The sequence below is a fragment of the Melanotaenia boesemani genome, chromosome 8 (genome assembly GCF_017639745.1).
Source record: "Melanotaenia boesemani isolate fMelBoe1 chromosome 8, fMelBoe1.pri, whole genome shotgun sequence".
NCBI classification, from domain to species: domain Eukaryota; kingdom Metazoa; phylum Chordata; class Actinopteri; order Atheriniformes; family Melanotaeniidae; genus Melanotaenia; species Melanotaenia boesemani.
Genome location: NC_055689.1, coordinates 25,391,652 through 25,406,761, shown reverse-complemented (window position 1 = coordinate 25,406,761; position 15,110 = coordinate 25,391,652). Strand labels below are relative to the sequence as shown.

Below are 15,110 nucleotides of genomic sequence, written 5' to 3'. Positions count from 1 at the left end.
TGTTCTTATAAATAAGTTATTAAATCCACGACTTTGAAGCTAAACTGGGGACATTTTTTTGCAGGAGCTGTAGTGTCTGCAAAAATCATTACAGGCAAAAAACTTTATAGTTTTTAAAAATGTGTACTTATTTATTCATAGCAAAACAATAAAGTTTAAGGTTATAATTCTATGTCAGAGAATTAGGAAAACAGATTTTGAAACAATTTAACAGGACATTATCATTGTTATGTTCTTTATTATAAGATGTATCGTCTTTAAGATGCCCAGACCATAATGGCCTTTTAAAAAAAATACTTTAGACTTGAGTGTTAATATCATAATCTGTGCACATGAAGCAGGGAAATTTGTGTTTGGTGGATTATTTCTTAGTTGCACAATGCTTTTCGGCAATAAATCTTTTACCATTTTTCGAGAAGATTTGGTAAGTTGTTAATGGGTGTATCCCACATTCTCAACTCTGCTGCTCATCCCACAAATATACTTTCCTTACAAACATGGTACCATTTAAATGAGAAATAAACAGGCTTTCCAACAAAAAAATCTATTTTTTTTTTCAAAATTTAGGTATATTTAAGTTTTAATCATAAAATCTTTACTAAACTATGTATGCTACCTCACTGGTATTGTTGCTAACTTCAGTATCAGAGCAGCTCTTCAAAAAATGACTATTTTTTATTAGACAAAAATACTTTCAACTAAAATAACTAATAATCTGTTGACTGTTTAATTCATGCTGAGCTCCACCAGATGTCACCCTTATTCCATCTTTTCTACTGAAACACGCGACACAAAGCAATAACCCAATGTTTATATTGTAGATACATTTATATATCTTTTATTCTTTACAATGGATTTTCTCTTATACAAGATGACCCCCCCCCCTCCAAAAAAAAAAAAAAAAAATCATACACTACAATCAACAAACCAAACCTATAGAACATATGATTGTCACTTACTGCAAGTCACAAAAAAAGTACATACTGTGAATAAATAATCTACAGAAATATGTACAATATGCACAACAAGAATTCAATGGAAGTGCAAATAAAGCTTTGGATCCCTGTATAGGAAAAAAGGTAAGCAGATGTAGACTGAGCCAGCTGTCCCCAACATGAAGCAGTAGTCTTTGAAAAGTCAGAAATTTAGAAGACATTTAATAACATTTAAGCTTTGAGCTCAGTGGGTTGAGTGAAACAGAAATCAGAGAATAAAATGAACACATTACATTATGTACAGCGTATCACATTCCACTGAAAACTGGAGTATTTAATGCTTGTTGTCCAGTGAGAATCAAGGCAGCAACCACAGGACAACAGGCAGCTGAGAGTAAGAGAAATAAAGTGAGAAGGATCCAGAGAGGAGGCGACCCACTGCAGAGGAAATGAAATAACTCGCTGTGCTCCTGCTGACTTCCTTCAGCCAGGACTGACAGAAACAGGCTGCGATATTTACACTGTACAACTCTTCTGCCTTTCCCATCAAGACCACAAAGAAGGAGGAGAGCTGGTCAAAGGAACTGCAAGTATGGTCGTGTGTGTACCTCGCTCCTGTTGGATTGGTAACACACACTATTTTAGCATAATGCACAAATGTGAGCTGCAGTCATCTATAATGTTCCAGACTTTGTATTTCCAGGTCCATGTTATCCAGAGTTCAAGTACTCCAGCGCTACTTCATAGCAGAACTTGTACTGGTCCTGGGAGATGAGAGGAAACACAAACATTAGTGTGATGTGAAGTCTAAAGTCATGTTAAGAAGGCAAAATGTGTGTAATCTGGATTCCAATGTCCTGTAGCACAGGTCATGACGAAATACCTACAAATCCATGGCCATCGCATTACTTTTTAAAAGAGGAACTCAAGCTCTGACAGGGTTGAATGGGTTATGTTGCAGTTGGTGGCATGATGGCAACAAATTTAGGAAACTAAAGTTACACCATTTGTAAAAAAGACCTGAAAACGAAAAGCAAATGGGCTCTACAGCAGGGTGGCGATGATAAAATCACTCTAACATCCACAAGAGAATGCCTCAAGAGGCCCAAGATGGATATTTTGGTACAAACCTATCATACCCCTCAATTTGCCCAACAAAGAAAATCTCCAACAAATTTCATTCATTCAGCTTGTCTACAAGTCTTTTGGAGTAAGAATGGGTGAAATCTGTCTAAAAGAAAATGGAAAGCCTCTTAGTTGATCACCACGTTTACAACTTGTACTGCTTATTGGTGGGGGCATTACTAACAGCTTTAGGGGCCATTTCCACTTCTACCACCCTGCCTTGCTGTGTACTGAATCAAAGTCACAATCACATTATTTACTTAAATTCACCAAGTGCATTTCTCACATTTCCACTTTCAGAGAATTTGAGTAAAATTCAGCTGACCTGAATGTGCTGAGCTTTTTACTTTTCATTCTTCTCTGTTGCCTTGACGAATGCCTGACCATACTGTGCTGCTTTGTAGAACAATTCCAAACTTTTTTAGCCTCAATGTATTTTTTAATTGGGGCTAACTTTGACAACATTATAATATATTTCCAACATAATTAGTACAACAAAAAAATCTCTGTCTTCAATGATGATGATGTCTTTAATGATGAATTAATGATGACTTCAGCCTTCAAGGTAGGGTAGATGTTTTCCAGGAGCATTATTTACTATATTGCTTAAAATACCCTTCACACCCCAACTGCAGCCAGTTAATTAAATGCTCTATCACAAAAATAAAAAAGAGTCTCTTGTGAAATGGACAGGACTGAAAAAACACCATCCAATCATTTTAACTGGCCTGTTCTAAAAGAAAGGTTGGTGATATGTCTGTCACACTCAACTGCCATTTGTCCCTCCCTTCTCAGAAGGTGTCTATCTTGGTGTTGACTTTATTGTACAAAAGAAAAAGACAAACCTGGGTTCAGCCTATTTTACAAACAAGGAAACAGCACAGTGAATATCATCATTTGATGGCAGACCTCAAGGCTGATCCAGATAAATCCAGGACCTACATTCAGACAAATTCCCCCCTGGTGCCCTGCGGCTGCCTTTTACTTTACATCTCTTATCACGGCTGTCTAGCCTGCTCTCATTGGTCAGTAAACGAAGCCCCTCGCTGTTTGGTTGTAGTGCCATGCAACAGAGACACAAATTGAACATTTTTCTATTTTCTTGTGTCGCAAGCCCCATGTGCATGTCTACATTTCATGCAACATTTCACATGCACGAATGTTGCCTGTCGCTTTGCTGGAGGGCAGCAATTTTCTCCTCATCACGCAAGTTCCATAGGAAATGAATGGAGAAGGAGCGACGTCCTCCCGTGTGTTAAGCCCATAAGATGATTGGATCGTGTCTAAGTAGGTGCAGGATTAATCTTTATAGAATCTAAGTTCTTAGTTGTATGACTGACTGTGTGTACCTGAATAATCTGAAGAAGGCTCTGTGCCAAAATGTGTAAATCTGAGCACTTTTCCTTAACTTAAAAACTTAGATTTGTTTTTTTTTTTGCTCTTGGAATATACACTCACTAGCCACTTTATTAGGTACACCCTATTAATGCTGGGTTGGACCCCATTGTACCTTAATGGCACAGATTCAACAAGGTCTTGGAAACTTTCCTCAGAGATCTTGGTCCATAGAATTGATGGCATCACGCAGATGCTGCATACATAGCGGTGGTGTTTAAGAGATGCTCAGTTGCTACACAGGGGCCCAAAGTGTGTCAAGAAAACATCCTCTACATCAGTACACCACCATCAGTCTAAATTGTTGATACAAGGCAGGATGGATTCCTCTTTTTGTATAGCCAGATTCTGTCTGCACAATCTGAATGTCACACCTACAATCAAGACTCATCAGACCAGGAAATGTTTTTCCAATCTTCTACTGTCCAGTTTTGATGAGTCTGTGTATAGCTTCAGTTTCCTGTTCTTAGTTGAAGAAATGGTGCACGGTGTTGTCTTCTGCTGCTATAGGCCATCTGCTTTAATGTTTGACATGTTACACATTCAGTGATGGTTACTGTTGTTTTCTATCATCTGGAACCAGTTAGCTCATTCTCCTCTGACATCAACAGAACATTTTGGTCCAGACAACTGTCATGCTGGATATTTTCTGTCTCTGTAAACCCTAGAAATGGCTGTGTCATACAATCCCTGTAGATCAGCAGTTTCTGAAATGCCCTGAACCAGCCTGTCTGGTACCAACAACCATGCCACATTCAAAGTCACTTTATAGTCATATTGGGTATAACACTGCACTGAAGATTTCATTGATGAAGTGCAACAACTTCCTCTTGACTTTCATCCTTTTTATAAGCTCAGATCAAATCAAACTTAAAGTGAGAAAAGGTTGCATCAGGTTCAAGAAATATATACGAGTATACACTGCATCTGGATTTAGCGGGTTGATAATGTAGCTTGTGGTGATCACCCTATAGATTTAAAGCTGATGGATTTAGGTAATGGTGGGGAAGAAAATGTTTCAAATTTATTAGTAAGGAAGTGACAAAAATATGTTGCTGACATTACAGGACAGGATTCATCATTTGTCTACAAAAGGTCTGCACATTTCATTCCTCTGCGTTTTCATTGCTTAAAGAAGATGCCTTTAAAATAAATAGTGCTGATCATACTAGAATCTTAAAACAATTCATCTAAAATCTATAAAGGTGACTTTTTTTATTTTTTAGTTCCATTAAAGAGTTTAGATGTTGCAGTGCTCCTCACCAGCAGGTCCACCATGTTGGGTTTGTTGTTCCTCAGTGTTTTGACGGCGTGGAAAACATCTACGGAGCGCTGGTGCTGAAGCATCTCACACACAATGCTGATGGCACAAAATGTCCCACTGCGGCCGCCTCCATTCCTGCAGTTGTGACACATGAATCAAACAGTAGAAAATTAAACACAAGTTTAGGTGAGTTTTGTGGATTTTTGTTTTAACGATAAGTGCTAGTGTTGACTATGAAGCTGACAGAAGTCAGAGGAGATTGTTGCAGTAGTGCTTTTCAGCCAGTAGGTGGAGATGTTTCATTTTTAATACCAGCAGTGATCGACGCTCCTGCTGTACTTTGGGTTGAGGAAACTTACAGACAGTGGACAACAGTGCGTCCCTCGCCTCCGTCATATTCTTCCTGCCACTTATCCACCTGTCGAATGAGCTTGAGGAAGGAGCGTTTGGACATGGGCGTGTCTCTGTACATGGGCCAGCCAAGGAACTGGAACTGCTGCACCATCCGGTAACCATCCTGAGGCTGAAGGGCAAAGACAAATCAGATGTTTCATGTTAGCGCACATTTAGAAGGGAGGGTTAATCGGTGCTGTGCACAGATGCAATTAGACTGCATAGATGGAAGGTGGAGCTAAGCCTGGCTGAAGCTGGACAGAGATGGATAAAGAGTCACTCAGGAGATGAACGTAGAGATATGACAGCTTGATGGATGCACACAGCTGCTTCTGGAGACAGACAGTAAAACAGTCTACAATACAGACGCTCAGACATGTCGATCAATAACACTTGTCGGTGATCATGTGTGATTAGACTGCATTGCACTTAACATGCGGCTGCAGGCCAGAGGATGATACAGCATGTTAATATGAGGACCTGAGAGCTGGCTGTATGGATAAAGAGCTGACGCAGGTGGCTGCAGGTGGTTCCAGGAAGGGTCAGGACCCCTTCTGTTCTCTGAGATGGCTTAGCTTCACGTTACCAACATAAAAGCTGCTGTGTTAGGAAAGTTGAAATTTTTTTGGTTTTAAGATGTCAGTCATCAAAATTCCTTCATATACTTTACAGCCAATCCAAAAAACCCCATGAAAGATAAAAGAGCTGCAACAGACATGCATTTTCTTCATGGATATTCATTTATTTTTAATGAAAAGTGAATTAATTGATGTCTTCTGTGTTTTTAAAGTGATTCAACCAATATCATATAACCAGAAACAATAATTTAAACTGGGGTTTGACCTAAAAATGCAGGTAACAAGTATACTTTGATTTTCAGTGAGGATTGCAAGCTACAAAAAGATGGGGACTGGTGATTTAGGACTATGATTGCCTATGTTTTTTTTTACTTTTGTACCATTAAATTGTCACAGGCTCTAATCACAGGCTGTGGAGGAACACCACTGATCTCTGAACATGGATGTGTGTTTTTTTTTTTTATTTATTTATTTTTTAAACTTGCTGTTTTCAATTTTGAATTGAGAGTGTGTTTATTTTTTATTGTAAATTTGGTGAAATAACCTTTTAAAGACTCACCTAAATTAATGGGAAATTTTAATTTCTCTCTTTTTGATCACAGGTTAAACTTTCTCACACTGTCTGAAGCATTTGCAGCAATCACACCTCGGTCCAATCACCGGTGCAGAGGTGTACTTAAAGAAAAGAATGACTCTGCTTCTGCACAGCTTGAACGTGCATGCTGGTGTAAGAGTGGGAAGTGTGAGGTTACAGGAGAAATTGGCTGTTGTGATCACCATGGAGAAGACAAACAAGTTTAAAAAAAAAAAAAAAAAAGTTATTCATTCCCTTTTCAAGCATGACCCTCCTGTGTTACCGTACCCGAGTTGCGTTGTAGATCCGAAATATTCTGCTGATAATGTCCTCCTCCAAATCGGCAGAGACAAACTCCACCTGGATGGGCCCATGGCGGTGGACTCCATTTTCTGGCCAGTACTGTGGACACAGCTAAACAGAAAAGGCATGTGCACACACATGCACAGACATTCACACACCCAGATTTACAGGCACATTAACACACAGACAAAAACAAAAATAAACACACAACACGGAAGATGATTTATTAGTTTTAGATCCAAACTACAACAGACAAAAGGAAAATAATAAAAAGTTGATCAAAGGTTGCCTGGATTAGGTTGCTTTTGTTGGTTGTATAACATACTGTTTTATTTCACCTACCAGTTTCAGATGAAAAATTTACCAGGAAAATCATTTATTCTTTAAACTGACCCTAAAAATATTCCCAGACATTACAGAAGTTAATATAATCTCCAGTGTTTAATATATAGAGCACCACTTTATACATAAATATCACACTGACAACTTTAACCTGACATAATTTCAATAAATAAACATAGCTGCACTTTAACTCTGTGTTACAAACACATTAACAGACAGAAAGATAGCAGGAAGCTGCTCTGATTTGATTCACCAACATCATGTGAGGAATGAAGGACGCTCAGGATCATATCAGCATCAGCCAGCTCACTTAAAAAAACACTGTGCTGTAACTCCAAATACTTCATGTGAAACTTGCTCGGTGATCCAAAAACACAAAATTTACTGACATTGAAAGCAGGACATTTTAACCAATAATTCAATATGTTTCTGTAGATCATCAGTCATCCAAGTAATGTTTAAAGAAAAGGCATCAAGGACTTTTTTTTAGGTTCTTAAAAACATTTCACTTTTTACCCATCTGAGGATGGTAAGATGGACGTGCAGTGGTAGTCCAGCACCAAATATAAATGACTTTATTATAATTATATAAGTAATTATAAAGTCATTTATAAAATAAAAACCTGAAAAGGCATAAAATCTGATAAAATGCATGCAGACTCAAACAAAAGCTAATCCGTCTCATGACCCAATAAAAATGTGGGAAAACTCTGCGTGGTTTCCTTTTATTCTGTCTGTAGTTTGGGTAGGAGGATGTGTTACCACCAGCCAATTTAAAATCAATATCTCCTCCCTACACAGCCATTATGTGTCTTATATGTACTTCAAGCAATCAGATTAAATACGTGTGAATCTTTTGAGAATTCAGGTGCTTTAAATTGTGAGATTTTTGGTTTTATTTTACATAAGATTTCTGGATTTTTTTTGCATTTGCTATATGGCCAAATGAAGAGTATTTAAAAATGGACTCTACAGTACTCTGAAACATATAACATTGCTAAATTGAAATGCCATTTGCTTACAATAGCAATAATTAATTGTTGCTAATCAAGAGCATCAAGCAGCAGTCATTAATAATGCTACTGGCTGCTCTGACAGCAGATTTGAAAGTATAAAGGAACATAGCTCCCTGGATAGAGCTTCAAAAAAGCAGCGAAATCTTCCCTATTTCTGCTCCTCAGGTGAGAAAGCCCAGTTGAGAACATGCACCTGTGAATCACATCGCCGGCCTCACAGATTTAAATCACAGAAGTGGAAGTGTACACACAGATGGACACGTTCTACAATGACAGACATTCCTTCCTGCAGAGTCATGAGCAAATGAGAGGAAAAAAAACAAAAAAAACACAACCTCAGAAGAATGCAAATAACACGTCTGAAAACCTGAACACAGAAGGACGCACTCACTTTCTCTAAACACACAAACCACAAACACGTATGCACTAAGTGTGGCAGCTTAAGCACCACTTCTGCGCTTCCTTTGAGAGCCTGTCAAAACTTGACAAATTCAACAGATGCAAAAACAAAGATGTTGATGGAAACTGTGGCAAACCTCCTCCTCTCTTGCCTCCATCTACACCCCCTGCCTCCTTTCCCACCTGTGCTGCTTTCTTGGCTGGTTGATAGGTCGGCTACAGTGAGAATATTGAATGAAAGGCCCTTTCTATCCAGCCAGTCAGTCAGTCACTGAGGGAAAGGGGATTTGGATGGGGAGAGCTGCCTGGCTTCAGGCTTTGATCCCTGGGTGTTATGACAGAGCCGCGGGCTGAGAAATCTGGAGAGCCTCTTCTACAGGCTTCCCTCCATTTTCATTGCATCTTCTCTGCAGCAACTTCATTCCACACATATACAAATATACTGTTCCTAACACAGATACATTCGTGTGTGTTTTTTTCTCCCTGGGTTTTTACATCACTTCAGATAAACAAAACTGCTTCATGCGTCATCAGCTTGTAAGTCAAGTTCCTGCAAAATTACTCAAGGATGATTGTGTGTTGCTTGAATCTAAGCCTGTGTATCAGGTCGAGTTTACCTGGGCTGGGTCCACATCATTCAGCATCACTATGGACGTGCAGTGGTAGTCCAGCACCAATCTCCAAAAATCCTTCACTGTGTTTGGTAGCGGGTGCTGGGTCACAATGAATGCAGAAGGTTGCTTGTAACTCTGGAGGTGGATGAAGAAGTAAAAAATTAATTGCTTACACTTTTTGCATAATGTATAGCAAGAACGCCAATTCATCCAGAATAAACAATAACCATTTCTAAAAATAAAAGTCCATCCTCTAACCTGTCTATTTATGAGAGATGTTACCTAATAGAGAGCCCTTGTCTATGGAAATTACTTTGGTTCTGTGCACTTTTAATGTGGTTTCTGGCTTTTGTGGTGAGACAATCCTGTACCAAAAGGTCACCTGCTCTATTCAGACAAGAGCCAAAAAGTTCATCAGTGAACACAAGATGTTCTGAGTTAGGTCTATTTTCATTTAATAATACCCCAAAATATTTCTATACATTGCATTTTGTCTTTATGTTATGTCCATTAATGAGTGTTTAATATTGTACAATACAGTGAATGAATAAGGATTTGCACATTTCTTTCATGTTAAAGAAGTCAAGCATTCAGATCTGAATGCTTGACATTTAGAATATAAAATGTGCTCATAAAAAATGGAAATCTTAACATCTGACATTCCTACAGCTTGTTGGCATAATATTGTATCTGTCCTTTTGCTAGGTGGCTGAGAAGAAGTACTTAAAATACTCCCAGCGTTTCAGCATCCGTCACACAATATTAACCTGAATAGACTGTGGGTTTTACTATCATGTACAAATGCTATGTATCTGCCTCTACACTAGTGATAAGTGTTTGACAGAAAAAGCAACATGTGGGAAAGTTTCAGTTGCATGCAGATGCAGCAGGAATTTCCGGCTTTGTCTCGTCAATTTACTACTGAAACTAATGCAATTAGCATGAATCATGTAAAGAAACCAGTAAACAGACCAAACATCTGTAATGTTTAACGCTTACATCCATGAGGGCGGCATTGATGTAATTGGAGCTCTCCCCGTCGATGGTGATCAGAAAGGGGAGACAACGGTCCGGAGGCAGGACGTCCATGCACCGGTTCTTCTCGTGGTTCCGAGGCAGCAGGGCGATGCTGCAGTCCTCCACCCGCAGCGTGGGAGTCACCATGTTCAGAGTCTGGCGGGATGAGGCAGATTACATGCTGTCATACCGAAGCAGGAAGGTATGCACTTTGAGTCTTGAGTGTGCTAATTATCTCCCACTATGGTAATTAACAATGCAATTCTTTAATCACATTAGTTACATTAGCGATCGCTCTGACTCCCCTGATGTGACTGTGATGAAACTTAGGGGGACGATGCATCTCATACAACACTGATTGGTCCAAAGAGGGTTCCTACTCTTACAGATTAATGCGAGGGAATACATTTGCGACTGATTAGCTCAGAGGGAGACCGTGCCATTCATTAAAATTCAACATGTTTACTGTTGGTTTCAACTTATTCTGCATTTGAGAAAATATTTTTCAAGACATGTTTAAAGATCTTGTTATAATAAATGTATTCTCACCCTAAATTCCTCCTTAATGGGGCTGGAGTTGGTCTGTGGGTCCAGCCGGTTCATGTCGTAGTAGACGGAGCGGAGCTGGCTGGCAGGGATGGTGGTGTCGCCACAAAGACATGCCTCCAAAATAGCATCGTGGATAAAGACATACTGCTCCTGAAAGAAACAGCATCCTCATTGCGAATCTGTCAGACGTCTTAGACCTCTAAACAGATTTGCTGAAAACACAAATTTGAGTGTTTTTGTTTTCACCAGCAGCAGAAACTCACAGGCCAGGGTTGGCTCTGCTATTTTTGCTAGAAGAATTCGATGACCTTTACCATCTTTTTTTCTTTTCCCTTTGGGGCTTTTTTATATCCAGTATTTGTCATTGTCTGTGTTCAAAGGTTACATTACATATTTTAGCATTTTTTACAATAACTCTGATTTGATTCTCTTTTAAAACACTGAATTTATGACATTTAAAAAATTTGTTTTGAAGCCTGGTTGAGTATTATTTATAAATTACTCACCCTTTCATAGTTTGTTTTTGTTTTTCTTTTTTATTCCCAACCTCCACTGGAATGGTTCTGATTTCAGAATAAGAATTGCCATAACCAACGTATAAACATGGCTGATGTCTCCATAAGAAAAACAACCCTCACTGTATTTTAACGTCGTGCAGGTCAAAGTAGGAAATTGCTGTACATTCTCTCCTCAAGTCACTCAGTCAAGCGGTGGAAACGGTGACACATCTTGAAGCTTGATGCAAATCCTTTCTGAAGTGACATTTTCAGCTGACACTTTCTTGTCACTTTATACCGAAATCCACACACATCCACAGGGGTCACTGATTTACAAATTGAAAATGAAACGTGTTGCCATTTGTTATTTGTTTAGTGCAGAATGTGAACTGTTGACCTAAGAGTTGGTGTCCTGGGCTGGGTCAGAAGGTCAGTTGTCAGTATATCTGCAGGTTCATAAATTAAATCCTAGCTCACAAATATAAACAACAAGGCATTTCTTTTCCATGGCTAAATTAAACACACTAGAGAGTTGGTGCCTGGCTGCAGGCTGAGGAGCTGTGCCAACAAGCCTGAACACCTGCGAGGGAAAATCCACGCTTACACACACTTTGAAGGTCACTGAACTTCAGGCAAATGACTCAACATTTTGTCTCCAGTTGCTCAAATCCCAATTCGGACGTCAGCTATGAAACATTTGCCCATTAAGTCCAATGACGCTTGTGATTTAAAGGGAATTACAGGGAAATGATGCATTCAACAACGCTATGGACACCTCCAGATGGCCAGTGTTCAGGAAAGTCCTTTGGTTGTCCACACTGGAATAAAACTGGAAGATGAGCCAGGAATGTTTTCAGCCAGAGATATGAATTAAATCCTCTGTTACAAACCTCTAAAACCTTTTCTTTTGCAGCACGTATTGCACTGAAAGCGCTTGGCACCCTGGGAAATAGTTTGGGTATGCACTTAAATACATTTCTCTGGTAAGAAATGATCATTAAAAATGTAAAGGTGGCACAAGTGATGACCTGGTCAATGAAACCTGCTTGAGATTTTTTTTGAGAACTTGTCTTCTGTAAATATAATCACCCTTCACATGCTTTATAAAGCACTTGCTTTATAGCCATCTAATTTATATTCAGACGGTTTATTTCTTTTGATAATGAAATGACTTCCCGTTTGAAAAATGTGACACTTGACCTGGTACTTACAAGTGAATGACTAACTAAATAAATAAACAAATAAATAAATAAAATGATTATATTGCATTTTAGGAGATAATTGGCATCAATAGTTGCAAATGGTTATAAAGCTCTCATGGATCACTTCAGCTGCACAGATAATGACTATTACATCACAGGTGATGATTTATTTGTCCTCAGAAATTATACATTTTTTCATCAACGTGCTCCCCTTATTATTTGTGCACTTGTTGTGGAGTTGCACAGAAGTGGGGTTTATGGTAAGAATTATTTGTAGATTCTATTTAATCCACATTTGACGGCTAAAGCCTGTCAAGCTGCGTGCCCATTCTTCCATATTTCACTGACGAGTCTCTGTGGACAGGCCTGGCTTTGCTGAGACCACCGAGAGAGCAGATTCACTGTACCTCAGTCTGGACCATGTTGACCCTCCGTGAGCGCAGCTCCCTCACGCAGTTGTAAATATCCACGACGCCTTCCCTCTCTGCCATGTCCAGCATGATGTCGATGACTATGAAGCAGCCTGTTCGACCAGCTCCAGCACTGCAAAATACACACAGAGGTGTATTTAGTCAGAGACGTGTCAAATGGCATAATATGAGTCACGGTGGACAAATTTTATATGTTTTAACAAAAAAAAGTACTTCTGTTTTATCAATAACTAATGATTTAAACCTAACATGTTAGTGTAAAAAGTACAAAGACGTTTTATTATCATTATAGCTTTTATGTAAGCATATTTTGAATCTAATGCAAGGCTCTGATGCAAAAGGCCTCTTCACGAAAAGTACATATCTACAATAAAATAAGTATATATTTGAAAAAGTCTATTTGAATATTTTTTGAGTCATAGCAAAGGCAACACTTGTAACAAGATGATTAAATATTTAGTATATGTGTTACTGGTGAATACTACATTAAGATAACACATAGGACAAATGAAAAAAAAAATCTGGCTTGTGTAAAACGGTAGTTTTAGTACAGAAAATTCAGGTGAGGTCTCCAAAATGGCTATTTTGGCAAAATTTGGTCGATCTGTTATCAATGATTTAAAAGGTTACAAAATATCTGATAAATAATTAGATTAGTTGTCAACAAGTCAGAAATATTATTGTTGACGTATGTGTCCACAGAGACTTTCACAAATAAGGGTCCCCCACAAGTCTTGGCCCCACATGGATGCTGTTTTTGTATCAAATTTAAGAGAAACTTTTTCTTACCACAAACCTGCACAGAATTTAAGGATATCATCATCTGTGCTCTAAAATATCAATACAAAGTTGAGGGATTGCAGAGAAATCTATATACTCTTGGGACAAAGCTAAGAAACCAATATTGAACAGCCATGCTCTTCAGACCCTCAGGCAGCATTAAAAACACACTCGATTCTGCTGTGGAAATCACAGCATGGGCTTAGAAACACTTATGACAATTTACTGTCTGTGAACACAACACATTACTACATCTTAAAAACAAACACTGAATATTCTACGATACCAAGAGAAATACACAATCCAGAAACACGACTTCATTTAAAATGAACTGAGTCGAAGTGGAAAACTGTCCTGAGATCTGACAAGTCACAATTTAACTTTTTTTTTCCAGATTTTGTCAGAGCAGAGGAATCATGTTGCTTCAGTGTAATTTAACTATGTAATTGAACTCATCCCAAGATTTTACAACAGCTTTAAAATGTTTACAGTTTGCTTGTGTTATTTCTTTAAGTTTCACACTTGGACAATGGACATGTTTCTTAGACGCTGTACAAAAGCAGGAATAAATTGGCAAGGTATTGACAGAGAAGAAACACGATTAGAAATAAGAGTGCTCAGTTCCCGTGCACACTAACCTGCAGTGAACCACCATGGGCCCAGCGTTGGTCAAGGTCTTGGACTTGACTCTCCTAATAAACCCCAGCAGCCCCGTAGCGTGATAGGGCACACCGTGGTCCGGCCAGCCCGTAAAATGAAATTGTCGAATCTCCCGGATCTCATGAGCCCCTCTCTGAGGAACAAAGTCATCATGTTAAACATACAGAGCACCACAGAAGGCTGCAGAGATGCACTGAGATGTGTGCAGATGATGTGTAAGATCGTTCTAAAGCAAATATGGAGCTGAATAGCATATAAAAACCAACTTCATGGACATGGTAGAAACAGAGCAGAGTTTCCATTATCTAACAGCAAACAGGATGTTCAAGGTGAATTTAGTCGCATTTCTTAAGCATTCCTCATGCCTTTGTCCTTCCAGAGATGGAGGAATAAACTTCCTATTGTATTTATTATCAAAGGTTGGACAAGAAAAACTGCAGTTTTTCTAAAACTGGAATTCAAGTTTATTTCTCAAAATGCCTCAAAAACTACAAAGCTTTAAACATGACTGTAACCCAAATTACAAGTTGTTTGTTCTTCAATGTTAATCACCAAACATTTGAAGGGAGAGCAAACGGTAAGAGAGAATCCCCACTGGGAAACCTTTCCTTCAACAGCACCAGTATAAAGTGATTGTGTGTTACTGTGAAAATACATTAGATGACTCTGATTACTTGGTCTGTTTATCTTTATTTCCACCCCAAAACACAAACTTTTAAGTTACAGCATGCAGATTTTTAATCAGTTTAGACATAATTTGTTTTAGTCAAAGTATGTGAAGTGAAACTCAAATAAATTTTAGATGTATTCAACCTTGCACTCTCTTTAAGATTTTCACAATGCCAAATGAAACGTTTTTAAACACAAAATAGAAATGTGCCATTACCCTACCAGCTGACCCTTTCCCTTTAAGAAGGTGGCATTGTGGGTTACAAGCTGTTTTGAAAGTTTGATGTGGCTGAGGAAATTATCCGGACAGAGGTGGGTTAATTTCTCATAGCCAGCTGTTAAGTGTCCAGATTGAGCCAGGATTAAA

The 15,110-nt window shown here is 38.7% G+C and overlaps 1 protein-coding gene across 12 annotated transcripts in view; it reads right to left on the bottom strand.

Moving 5' to 3' along the window:
* Nucleotides 1-821: 821 nt before the first annotated feature.
* Nucleotides 822-15,110, bottom strand: part of LOC121644602 (receptor-type tyrosine-protein phosphatase mu-like) — a 177,812-nt gene continuing 163,523 nt past the window's right edge. For 10 of the 12 annotated variants that reach the window (XM_041992659.1, XM_041992661.1, XM_041992662.1 and 7 more), the window contains 9 exons: nt 14,053-14,207; nt 12,611-12,746; nt 10,505-10,654; nt 9,938-10,111; nt 8,942-9,073; nt 6,553-6,678; nt 5,079-5,242; nt 4,719-4,854; nt 822-1,699 (listed from right to left, as the gene is read on the bottom strand). In XM_041992659.1, coding sequence (XP_041848593.1) covers nt 1,646-1,699; nt 4,719-4,854; nt 5,079-5,242; nt 6,553-6,678; nt 8,942-9,073; nt 9,938-10,111; nt 10,505-10,654; nt 12,611-12,746; nt 14,053-14,207 — 1,227 coding nt within the window. In that variant the 3' untranslated portion in view covers nt 822-1,645. The remainder of the gene's footprint in view (nt 1,700-4,718; nt 4,855-5,078; nt 5,243-6,552; nt 6,679-8,941; nt 9,074-9,937; nt 10,112-10,504; nt 10,655-12,610; nt 12,747-14,052; nt 14,208-15,110) is intronic. The other 2 variants (XM_041992663.1, XM_041992660.1) reach the window with 2 other exon arrangements.